This window comes from Mobula hypostoma, chromosome 1, assembly GCF_963921235.1.
Source record: "Mobula hypostoma chromosome 1, sMobHyp1.1, whole genome shotgun sequence".
Lineage (NCBI taxonomy): Eukaryota > Metazoa > Chordata > Chondrichthyes > Myliobatiformes > Myliobatidae > Mobula > Mobula hypostoma.
Window position 1 is genome coordinate 146,344,902 of NC_086097.1, and position 12,398 is coordinate 146,357,299.

General features: G+C 44.5%; 1 protein-coding gene across 1 annotated transcript in view; it reads right to left on the reverse strand.

The window, feature by feature from the left end:
• LOC134351436 (serine/threonine-protein kinase OSR1-like) overlaps positions 1-12,398 on the reverse strand; it is a 147,983-nt gene that overhangs the window by 50,565 nt on the left and 85,020 nt on the right. Inside the window, exon 5 of the mRNA XM_063057559.1 lies at positions 8,023-8,078. Coding sequence (XP_062913629.1) covers positions 8,023-8,078 — 56 coding nt within the window. The remainder of the gene's footprint in view (positions 1-8,022; positions 8,079-12,398) is intronic.

Here is a 12,398-nt window from a genome sequence, read left to right on the forward strand (position 1 = left end):
GGCAGTGGAGGTTACCTCGGTAAATATATTTACGACAAGGTTGGATAGATTTTTGCATAGTAAGGGAATTAAGAGTTATGGGGAAAAGGCAGGTAGGTGGAGATGAATCCATAGTCAGATCAGCCATGATCTTACTGAATGGTGGAGCAGGCTCAACGGTCCAGATGGCCTTCTCATCTGCTTCTTCGTTAGCTAATGTTTGGTGATGAACATCAAATCGATTCAATTTGGAATTAGTTCATGATGAATAAGTAGCACACTACCAACGAAGCGGATGGTAAAGGTGACTGAAGACAAACTCATTCTAATGCCTTTAAATGTAGAAAGTATACAAAAAGGCAGTAAAAAGTAAAAGAGTAAAATATGTAGAACTGACTCAGTCGTAGAACACCACAGCACAGAACAGCTGCTTCAGCGGCTCTCGTCTGTGCTGAACTATTAATCTGCTTAGTCCCATCTACTTGTACCTGGATCATACCCCTCCAAACTCCTCCCATCCATGTACATATCCAAATACGTCTTAAATGTTGAAGTCGAACCCCCATCCACCACTTCTGCTGGAAGCTAGTTCCACAGTCTCATTATTCTCTAAGCGAAGTAGTTCCCTCTCATGTTTCAGAGAACACAGGAATCTACAGCACATTACAGGCTCTTCAGCCCATAATGTTGTGTCGACTATGTAACCAACTCTAGAGACCGCCTAGAATTTCCCCAGCGCATAGCCCCCTATTTTTCTAAGCTCCATGTACCTATCCAAGAGGCTTTTAAAAGACCCTATTGTATCCGCTTCCACCACTGCCACTGGCAGTGCATTCCATGCACCCACCACTCCGTGTGAAAAACTTACACCTGACATCCCCTCGGTACCCATTTTCAAGTATTTAAAAAAGATGCCCCCCCCCCCCCGTGTTAGCCATTTCAGCCCTGGGAAAAAGCCTCTGGCTATCCACACGATCAATGATCCTCATCATCTTATACACCTCTAATCAGGTCACTTCTCAGCCTCCATCGCTCCAAGGAGAAAAGGCCAAGTACACTCAACCTATTCTCATAAGTTACGCCCTCCAATCCAGGCAACATCCTTGTAAATCTCCTCCGCACTCTCTCTATAGTATCCACATCCTTCCTGTAGTGAGATGACACGGCTTTAGACCACCTGGACCACCTACGTCAGGATGCTGCTCATCGACTATAGCTCAGTATTTAATACCATCATTTCCCACAATCCTGATTGAGAAGTTGCAGAACCTGGGCCTCTGTTCCTCCCTCTGCAAATTGGATCCTCAACTTCCTAACCGGAAGACGACAATCTATGCGGATTGGTGATAACTTATCCTCCTCGCTGACGATCAATACCGGCGCATCTCGGGGGTGTGTGCTTAGCCCACTGCTCTACTCTCTGTATACACATGACTGTGTGACTAGGCATAGCTCAAATACCATCTATAAATTTGTTGACGATACAACCATTGTTGGCAGAATCTCAGGTGGTGATGAGAGGGCGTTCAGGAGTGAGATATGCTAACTAGTGGAGTGGTGCCACAGCAATGTCTTGGTACTCAGCGCCAGTAAGACGAAAGAGCTGATTGTGGACTTCAGGAAGGAGAAGACAAAGGAACACATATGAATCCTCATAAAAGGATCAGAAGTGGAGAGAGTGAGCAGTTTCAAGTTCCTGGGTGTCAAGATCTCAGAGGATCTAATCCTGTCCCAACATAATCGATGTAGTTATAAAGAAGGCAAGATAACGACTATACTTTATTAGGAGTTTGAAGAGATTTGGCACGTCAACAAATACACTCAAAAACTTCCATAGTTGTACCATGGAGAGCATTCTGACAGGCTGCATCACTGTCTGGTATGGAGGGGCTACTGCACAGGACAGAAAGAAGCTGCAGAAGGTTGTAATTCTAGTAGCTCCATCTTGGATACTAGCCTACAAAGTACCCAGGACATCTTCAGGGCGCAGTGTCTCAGAAAGGGACTCCAGCACCCAGGGAATGCCCTTTTCTCAATGTTACCATCAGGCAGGAGGTGCAGAAGCCTGAAGGCACACACTCAGTGATTCAGGAACAGTTTCTTCCTCTCTGCCATCCGATTCCTAAATGGACATTGAACCCTTGGACATTTTCTCACTTTTTTTTTGTATATTTTAAAAGATCTATTCAACATATGTAATTGATTTACTTGTTTATTCATTATTATTATTATTTTATTTTATTATTTTTTTCTCTCTGTTAGATTATGTATTGCACTGAACTGCTGCTGCTAAGTTAACAAATTTCACGTCACATGCCGGTGATAATAAACCTGATTCTGATTCTCATTCTCCTGCACTGTAGGGAATGAAGTCCTAACCAATTAACATTTCCCTATCGTAAGAGTCTCAAGTCCAGACAACATCCTTATAAATTTTCTCTGCATTCTTTCAATCTTATTGTTCCTGTAGGTAAGTGACCAGAACTGCACATAATTCTCAAAATTAGGACTCTCAACATCTTCAATAACTTTTGTGTATGAAGGCCAACGTGCCAAGGCCTTTCTTTACAACCCTATCCGGGAATTATGGATCTATATTCCTATATCCCTCCATTCTACCACATTCCTCAGTGTCCTACTGCTCACTGTGCATATCCTACCCTAGTGCAAAACCTCACATTTGTCTGCATTAAATTCCATCTGCCATTTTTAGCCTATTTTCCAGATGGTCCAGATGCCACTTCAAGCTTTGATAGTCTTCCTCACTGTCCACTACACACCCAATCTTGGTATCACCTGCAAATTTGCTGATCTGGTTTATTATAGATGAGAAACAACAATTGACTCTGCACCGACCTCTCTGGCACACCACTAGTCACGGGGCTCCAGTCAGAGAGGCAATCCTCTATCACACTCTGGCTTCTCCCATGAAGCCATGTATAATCCAAGTTCCGGCCTCACCTTGAATGGCAAATAACTGAACCTTTTTGACCAACCTGCCATATATCTCCTTATCAAAAGCCTTACTAAATTCCATGTAGTCAACATCCACTGCCTTGCCTTCATCAACTTTGCGGGTAACTTCCTTGAAAATAGAAATAACCTACTGTGCACAAAGTCACATTGATCATCCCTAATCAGTCCCCATCTACCCAAATACTTATACATTTGGATCCTTAGAATACCTTCCAACAACTTACCTGCTACTAATGTTAGGCTCACTGGCCTATAATTTCCTGGTTTATTGTTAGAGCTTTTCATAAATAACAAACAACATTAGCTATCCTCCAATCCTTGGGCTCCTTACCCATGCTATCTCCTCTGGTTCCATACACACTTTTCCACTGTGACACTTGATTGGTCCTATTCTCTCACATCTTATCCTCTTGCTCTTCACATACTTGTAGAATGCCTTGGGGTTTTTGTTAATCCTGTTCACCAAGGCCTTCTCATGGCCCCTTCTGGCTCTCCTAATTTCTTTCTTAAGCTCCTTCCTGCTAGCCTTATACTCTTCTAGATCTCTATCATTAGCTAGCTTTTTGAACTGTTCGTAAGCACTTTTTTTCTTGACTAGATTTACAACAGCCTTCGTACGCCATGGTTCCTGTACCCTACCGTCCTTTCCCTGTCTCATTGGAACGTACCAATGCAGAACTCCATGCAAATATCCCCTGAACATTTACCATATTTCTTCTGTACATTTCCCTGAAAACATCCATTCCCAATTTCTGCTTCCAAGTTCCTGCCTGATAGCCTCATATTTCCCCTTACTCCAATTAAACACTTTCCTAACTTGTCTGTTCCTATCCCTCTCCAATGCTTGGCAAAGGAGATAGAGTTGTGATCACCATCTCCAAAATGCTCTCCCACTGACAGACCTGACACCTGACCAGGTTCATTTGCCAATACCAGATCAAGTACAGCCTCTCCTTTTGTAGGCTTATCTATATATTGTGTCAAGAAACCTTCTTGGACACACCTAACAAACTCCACCCCACTGTCTCCAAGCTTTCTCTATTTGTGAGCCAACCACCTCTTCTTCCGTCTCTTCAGTTTAGTTCCCCCCACCCAGCAATCCTAGTTTAAACTCTCCCCCAATAGTCTTAGCAAACCTCCCCGCCAGGATATTGATCCTCTTGGGATCTCAGCGCAACCCCTCCTTTTTGTACAGGTCACTCCTGCCCCAAGTCCCAATGATCCAGAAATCTGAATCCCTGCCCTCTGCTCCAATCCCTCAGCCGGGCATTCTTCCTTCACCTCACTCTATTCCTATAATGTTGCGTGGCAAGGGCAATAATCTCGAGGTTACTACCTTTGTAGTCCTGCTTTTCAACTTCCTTCCTAGCTCCCTGTAGTCTGCTTTCAGGACCTCCTCCTTTTTCCTGCCTATGACATTGGTACCAATATGTACCATGACCTCTGGCTGTTCTCCTTCCCACTAAAGGATATCCTGGATGCGATCAGAAACATTCCGGACCCTGGCACCTGGGAGGCAAACTACTATCCATGCTTCTTTCCTGTGTCCACAAAATCACCTGTCTGACCCCCTAACTATAGAGACCCCTATCACTGCTACCAAACTCTTCCTTGCCCTATCCTTCTGAGCCACAGGGCCAGACTCTGTGCCAGAGGCGCAGCCACTGTTGCTTTCCCCAGGTAGGCTGCAACAGTACTTAAGCAGGAGCACTTATTGTCAAGGGGTACAGCCACAGGGGTGCTCTCTAGCTTCTGACTCCTCCCCTTCCCTCTCCTGACCGTTATCCACTTACCTGTCTCCCCAGGCCCGGTGTGACTACCTGTCTATAGCTCCTCTGTCACTTCCTCACTTTCCCTGACCAGCTGAAGGTCATCGAGCTGTATCTCCAGTTCCCTAATGCTGTTCTGAAGGAGCTGCAGCTCGACGCACCCGGCGCAGATGCGGCTGTCCGGGAGGCTGGGAGTCTCCCGGACCTCCCACATCTGACACCGAGCACAGAAAATCAGCCTCACACACATACTTCCTGCCTGTTTTCTACTCAGGCAACCTACCTCACCTCAACCCGCTATCACTGAAGCCCTGTTGAGCCAAAGCCTTCCTACTCTGTCTGATAAAGTTTAAGGGAATGGGGAATTCTCAGATCCCTGTAAACAATGAATTAAGTACTGACAATGTCTGTGACTGCAGTGTGTTTGAATAATGTCTCACAGCTGCCTTCTTTGGAGCAAGATGATTAAAGTTCGCCCAGATCGACATAGAAGTCTCTGGGCTTTTCACACCTTTTGATTTTGACAAAAAGCAGTACCTGATGGAAATTAGACAGAACATTCCTTTCTTAATTAAAACATAAATTTGACAGATGTTCTTATCTTTGTCATTAAGTTGTGGCTCCAGCAAACCAGGTAGGGCATTCTTTTCTTTAATTAAGGTGGCTGGAGTGTCTAACAAATTGATTGTTCTTTGTATCAATATATCAATAGTCCATTGACTTGACCGGAATGGTTATCAAATTGATTGTTCTTTTACATTGGTGGCCTTATAACTTCTGACAATTCTGACATCGGGCAGTGAACTTGTAGAACTGCTGGGGAGATGAGAAAGGTTCTCTCCCTGATGTCGGGTCTAAGTTGACTTGCCGGCTGAGCTCGAAGAAATAAATGGGTGAAAAGATAAGTAACGATCTTTTTGTGTTGTCGTTATTTGATCCAGCAAAGTGACATTTACAGTCTCCCTCTACTCCGTCACCCGCTCCTCCAACACCCACTCTACAAGGCTGCCTCCTTTTAAACTCTTCTCGCTGTTCTCACTGACTGACGTCCACGCGCTTGCACAGTCTTACCCCGATCAAACTGCCGAAGAAATAACCATCTCCTTTTAAACACTTCTCGCTGTTCTCACTGGCTGACGTCCACATGCCTGTGTAGTCGTGCCCCGATTTAGGTCTAAGATTTATGAATATTTCAATTTGATGTTCTCTTTTAAACTCCAGAGAATAGTCCATCTCCACCCACTCACTCCTCATTTAACAAACCTACCACCTCTGGTATCAAATTTACCTTGTTTGTACTTTATGATGTCCATCTTTTGGTTAAGCAATGAGACTAAATCTCTACACAGTATTTCAAGTGGAGGGTTGCCAAGGTCCTATATAGCTACAGTAAGAGGTCTCCTTGTAATGGTCAACATTACTTCCAAAAATGTTAGTTTCAGCTGCATGTTAGCTTTCAGTTAACTTTATGCAAAGACATGTGGGGTCCCTTTGAGTATCAGCATTACTCACATTTTTTGTATCATACTGCACATTACATTCTTATCCATTCACCTAGCATTTTGTAACCCTGTGAAGCTCTTTACATCCTCTACAATGCTCAATCCCATCTTGATTTGCACCATTAGCAACTTGAAAGTATGATAGCTGATAAATTTCAGCTAATTGATTGACAGCAAATACAAGGTACCCAGGCGCCAGTCTCTGTTGCACTCCATTAGTTACAGCTTGGCCACCTGAGAAAGATCCATTTATTCCCAAGTCTTTGTTTTCTACTCAATCACTGTTAATTATTAAAATTTAAAAACTCAGACCTCCATAACTTTGCACCTCTGACTCCTTTTGCACTGTATCATTATGTATTTGAAATATTATGTCAGCCTTGAAAACTACAGCCAACAGAACCAGTAGAGCGTTGAGGTTTGTGGAGATGGGGGAGAGAAGAGGAGAGGAGAGAAGGAGAATGAAGTAGTTACAATATTTAAGAACCCAATGGAACTGGATAATACAAAACAGGAGTCAGAAACACTTGATTACAGGAAGTAGAGAAAGAAAACCTTGCAAACTGAAAAAGAAAATAAAAACAGAACCTAACACTTCGGAAGTTTTTTGTTTTAAAAAAGGAACATTCTTAATAAGTTTTCTACTAAACAAATCCCCTTCAAATCTGCATTCCTTTTCTTACCTCTTAATAATTCATGATGGCAATTCTTCCACTATTGGACATGCCATTGTACTTTAACACCAAAATTAATAAAAATATACTGATCAGAGTTAATCTTCAGAAGGACTGCAAGGTAATGGAACAAAAACACCAATCTGCCTTTCATACACTACTTGGCAGTATCAGTTCATCTCATCAACTAAGTTCCAACCTATTCAATTTTAAGAAAACATATTAAACATTGAAAACAAAACCACAGGCTGCTTCAGCAGATTTCTGCCACTGCTACTTAAATATAATGTAGTGATTGCAAATTTGAAACAATTTCACTCAAAAATATTATACTAAATAATGCATGTCATATAAGAACACTAAAGGTTAGTTACTGGAAGGAAAACCAGGAAATGGAAGAGACCAATCCTTCCAATGAGGAGATATATTATTGAGCAATATACGGGAAGCCTCCATATCATCCATTTGAGTTTCATGCTGGAATTATAATAAAAAATTATTGCAATGTATCTCAGAGAAATTGCATGCGCATAAGATTGGGGAAGGAGATTTAATTATTTTATGATACCGTGTGGAATTGGTCCTTTGAGCGATGCTGTCCAGCAATGCTAGCCTAATCATGGGACAATGTACATTGAACAATTAACCTACCAACTGGTATGTCTTTGGACTGTGGGAGGAAACTGGAGTAACCGGAGGAAACCCACATGGTCGCAGGGAGAACACACAAACTCCTTACAGGTGGGAATTGAACCCAGTCACTGAAACTGCGAAGCATTGTGCTAACTGCTATGCTACTCTGCCACCCAGGCAAGATTGAACAAGTTCTAGATTGATATATACATATCGTTTTAATCTGTTTTCTGCAGTGTGCTTTATGTCTATGTAGCACAATATGCACTTAAACAAAAGCACTACAATGGAGTGCTAAGGTTATCTGAGAAGACAAATGTACATGTTTAAATTTGAAAAACTGAAATTTGACATTAATACCCAATGTCACACATCAGTTTGCTTCTATAATTTTCTATTATCCACATCAGTTTTTCATTACTTTAGCCAATCAAATGATCAGAATAATGTTTCTATCCCTTTCTAGCCGAAGGATGTGCAGTTAGTTACCTGCAATTTGCACGGAGCCTTCCTCACCAAGAAGAATGTTTCCTGCCTTCAAATCTCTGCAAAATAAAACAAACAAGCTAATACATAGGAATCAGGGGATAGTATTACAAAGCACAGGTTGACCTTCTATAATCCGGCACCATTGAGACCTGAGGAGTGCCGGATTAGTGAAAATGCTGAATTACAGAAGGATCACATTAAGCAATAGCTAAACGCCTCATCATACTTTTAAAATATCAAAGGATTCAAAGGTTCATTTAATGTCAGAGAAATGTATACAATATACATCCTGAAATGCTTTTTCTTTGCAACCATCTATGAAGAGGAGTGCCCCAAAGAATGAACGACAGTTGAATGTTAGAACCCCCAAGATCCCCCCCACCGCGCATCAGCAGCAGCGAGCAACAATCACCCCCCCTCCCACCAGCAAAAAAATAAAGCACACCCACTACCGGTACTCAAGCGTGAGCTAAGTGATAACAAAGACACAGACTTGCAGTTACCCCAAAGACTACATTGCACTCGCAGTTACTGAGGGAATCCTCGTTAGTTTCTTTTCTTCCGCTTAGTAATATGCTTAAATTTAGCCGGGCACCATGTCTGATCTGAGGCTGTAGGCAGAAGAGAACCGAGCCCTGGCCGGACGATGCCAGAGGGTAGTGCGCGACTGCTGGCAGCTGGGTGAGAAGGCGGACTGATCCAGCACGCCAGCTCCCCCTCCGCTGGCGGGTGAAACGGGCGAGTGCCAGGTGGCTGTGCCTCACGCAAATGATATTAGATGCAGGAAAACAAGCAGGAACTGCCTGTCTGTGCTTACAAAAGCGCACCAACACATGAACAGATCTAGCGCAACCAAAACAATGCACAGCAGATTGGTACGGTGGCCCGGAAAATTTGAAATTACAGTTGCGCGAAAAATTTGAAATCAGTGTGGATTATCAAAGGGACTGGATTACAGGTAGTCAGATTAGTGAATGTCGACCTGTATCACTGTTACTGGAAATTTCAATAAGGTGAAAAATGTCAAGCTTGTATTCAGCAAGTTATATGTGAACAGTCCAAGAAAAAGTACCACTGTAGCTTATTGAGGGGGTGGCAGAACGGGGTAGAGGAGAGAAGAACCAACTTGCCATCAGTACAGATCTATTCAAGTATTCAATTTAAACATGGTCCAAACCCAATCACATCCAACTCAAATCATAAACAAGAGAAAATCTGCAGATGCTGGAAATCCGAGCAGCACATACAAGAAGTCTGAGTACTTAAGTTTTTCGGTGGTCATGATCAGGGCCAAACCATAGCGGAGAAACAAACAACCTGTTCCAGAAACTCGACCGCTCAAGCAGTATCTGTGGGAGGAAATGTTTCGTGGATGCTCTAGATTGAAACTGTTTGATACTTTAGGATTCCAGAATTTACATCTGTATGCTGTGACAAGAATACACATAGATTAAGATGTAGCTGTCCTGTGCTGGCACCAGTGGAATCAGCAGTTGGTCTGCCACCTGACTTCAGGAGAGAGAGAGAGATAAGGAAAACAATGGAGCAGCATTTGGAGATGTGTAATGAAGGGTCGGGGGAGAGAGTAACAGAAAGAGAGCTGTCAAGAGCAGCTCCCCCTTTGAACCCTGAACTGTTTGAAGTGATGGACAGGCGATACCCCAGCAGGGGGATAAAAAGGGACAGGTTCGCTAAGGCAGGACACACACACGACACCTGAGGTAACAAGACCCTGGAAGCAGTGCGTCTCTCACAAGTCGGTGGGAAGTACCGGGCCATAAACGCACAGGGTGGAAAGGCACGATCGGCCGGAACCTGGTGTGTGTCCACCCTTGCCTGGGTGCCAGGTTCAGCGCAGGGAAACGATCGTATCTGGAAACGGAGGGGTCACGGTCGGTGACCTCAGATGACATCACAAAGGACTCGTCCGAAAGCTGACTGCGAAGGTCTGTGTCTGAAAACCCTGAATATTCATTCGTTTTTGCTCTCTCTCTCCTTCCCCCCCCACTGTCCATCGCCACGGCAGCGATTACTGCGAACTGAACTGAAGTAACTTGAACTGAACTTTGCATTACTTTGAAACTGGTCATTTACCCCTAGACAATGATAGAGCTTGATTGATCCTGTTATCTTAATTCTGTGTACATGTATGTTTATCACTGCTGAACTGTTGCATTCATTATCCTTTTGATTAGAGTACTGTGTTGCTTGTTTCTTTAATAAAACTTTCTTAGTTCAAGTAATCCAGACTCCAACTGAGTGATCCATTTCTGCTGGTTTGGCAACCCAGTTACGGGGTACGTAACATAAGTGGGGGATCGTCATTGGGTCAAAATTCCCGAAAGAAAGAAAAGACAAACAGCAGAAATGGAGGCTGAGGAATTTATAAAGGCGCCGACCTTGGAGGCATTAGAGGATGCCAGGAAATCGGAATTGGTAGCTGTGGCCAAACTGTTGAATCTTGCTAAGGGGAAGTCGACAATGAGGAGAGAGGAGATACACAGAGCTATCGCAGAGCACTGTGTATCTAAAGGTGTGTTTTCCCCAAGGCGAGCTGGGGGTGGTATCTATTGAAAAACCTGCTGGAGACGCGGTACAGGTGCAGCTTGAAAAACTGAGACTTGAGCACGAGTTCCGGGTACGGCAGTTGGAGCGAGAAGAGAAAGAGAGGGAGAGACAGCTGGAGCGAGAGGAGAAACAGAGGGAAAGGGAATTCGAGCTGGAGAAGTTAAAGATAAGGGCCAAGCAGGGGCTCGTGCCGAACCAAGGTGGAGGGTTCCGGGCGACCCAGGAGGTTAGGCTGGTACCCCCATTTGACAATACCGACGTGGATCGGTACTTTCTCCATTTCGAAAAAGTTGCTACAAGTCAGGACTGGCCGAAGGATAAGTGGGCTGTTTTACTTCAGAGTGTACTGTGTTACGTACCCCGTAACTGGGTTGCCAAACCAGCAGAAATGGATCACTCAGTTGGAGTCTGGAGTACTAGAACTAAGAAAGTTTTATTAAAGAAACAAGCAACACAGTAATCGAAAGGATAATAAATGCAACAATTCAGCGATGATAAACACACATGTGCACAGAATTAAGATAACAGCATCAATCAAGCTCTATCGTTGTCTAGGGGTAAATGACCAAATTTCAAAATGACTCAAAGTTCAGTCCAGTTCAGTTCGCAGTAATCGTTGCCATGGCGATGGACAACGTGGGGGAAGAGAGAGATAGAATAGGAACAACTGATCATTCAGAACACTGCTTCACTCACAGACCAGCGAGATGGCTCACAGACCAGCGAGATGGCTCACAAACAGCTTTTGGGCGGGTCCTTGGTGATGTCACCTGAGGTCACCGACTGTGACCCCTCCTCCAGATGCGGTCGATCCTCTGCAGTGAACCCGGCACCCAGGCAAGGGCGGACACACACCGGGTTCCCGCTCATCGTACCTTTCCACCCTTGTCGTTGTCTGGTGCTTCTCACCCACTCGTGAGAGGCGCACCGCTTCCAGGGTCTCGTTACCTCGGGTGGCGTGTGTGTCCGTCTTTAGCGAACCTGTCCCTTTTTATCCCCCTGCTGGGGTATCGCCTGTCCATCACTTCAAACAGTTCAAGGTTCAAAGAGGGGAGCCGCTCCAGACAGCTCTCTCTCCCACATTCCTTCATTACACATCTCCAGACGCTGCTCCATTGTTCCTTATCTCTCCTTCCCCTGAGGGCAGGTGGCAGACCAACTGCTGATGCCACTGATGCTAGCCCAGGCCAGCAAACATCTTAATTTTATGTGTATTCTCGTAACAACTGAAAGGGAAAGCCCAAGAAGCTTACTCAGCTTTGTCCGCGGAAGATGCCCAGAGGTATGAGGTGGTGAAAGAGGCTGTCCTCAGGATTTATGAGTTGGTCCCGGAGGCATACCGGCAGAAGTTCCGGAATGCGAGGAAGCAGTGGGACCGCACGTATTTAGAGTTTGCCCGTGAGGTGCAGACATATTGTGAGCGTTGGTGCGCCTCGAAGGGGGTAGAGGGGGATTATGACAGACTGCTACAGCTGATCCTGATTGAGCAGTTTAAAGGTCGTGTCCCTGAGGGTATGAGACCCTACCTCGATGAGAAAGAGGCAGCCACGTTAGCCGCAACTGCTAAGTTAGCGGATGAGTATGCGTTGACACATAAAATGAAGTTTGCCCCGAGTAAAGGCTACCTGAAGGGTAGTCAGGACGATGGGGAGAGTCCGCCAGAAAAGTCAGAAAGTAAGCCGGGGACTAGTGAGAAGGATAAGGTAGATCGGGAGCAGTCTGGTAGGAAGTCTCCTGGGGTTGTCTGTTATAATTGCGGGAAAGTCGGACACTTTGCGTCCAGGTGCTTTGCCCCAAAGAAGGAGACG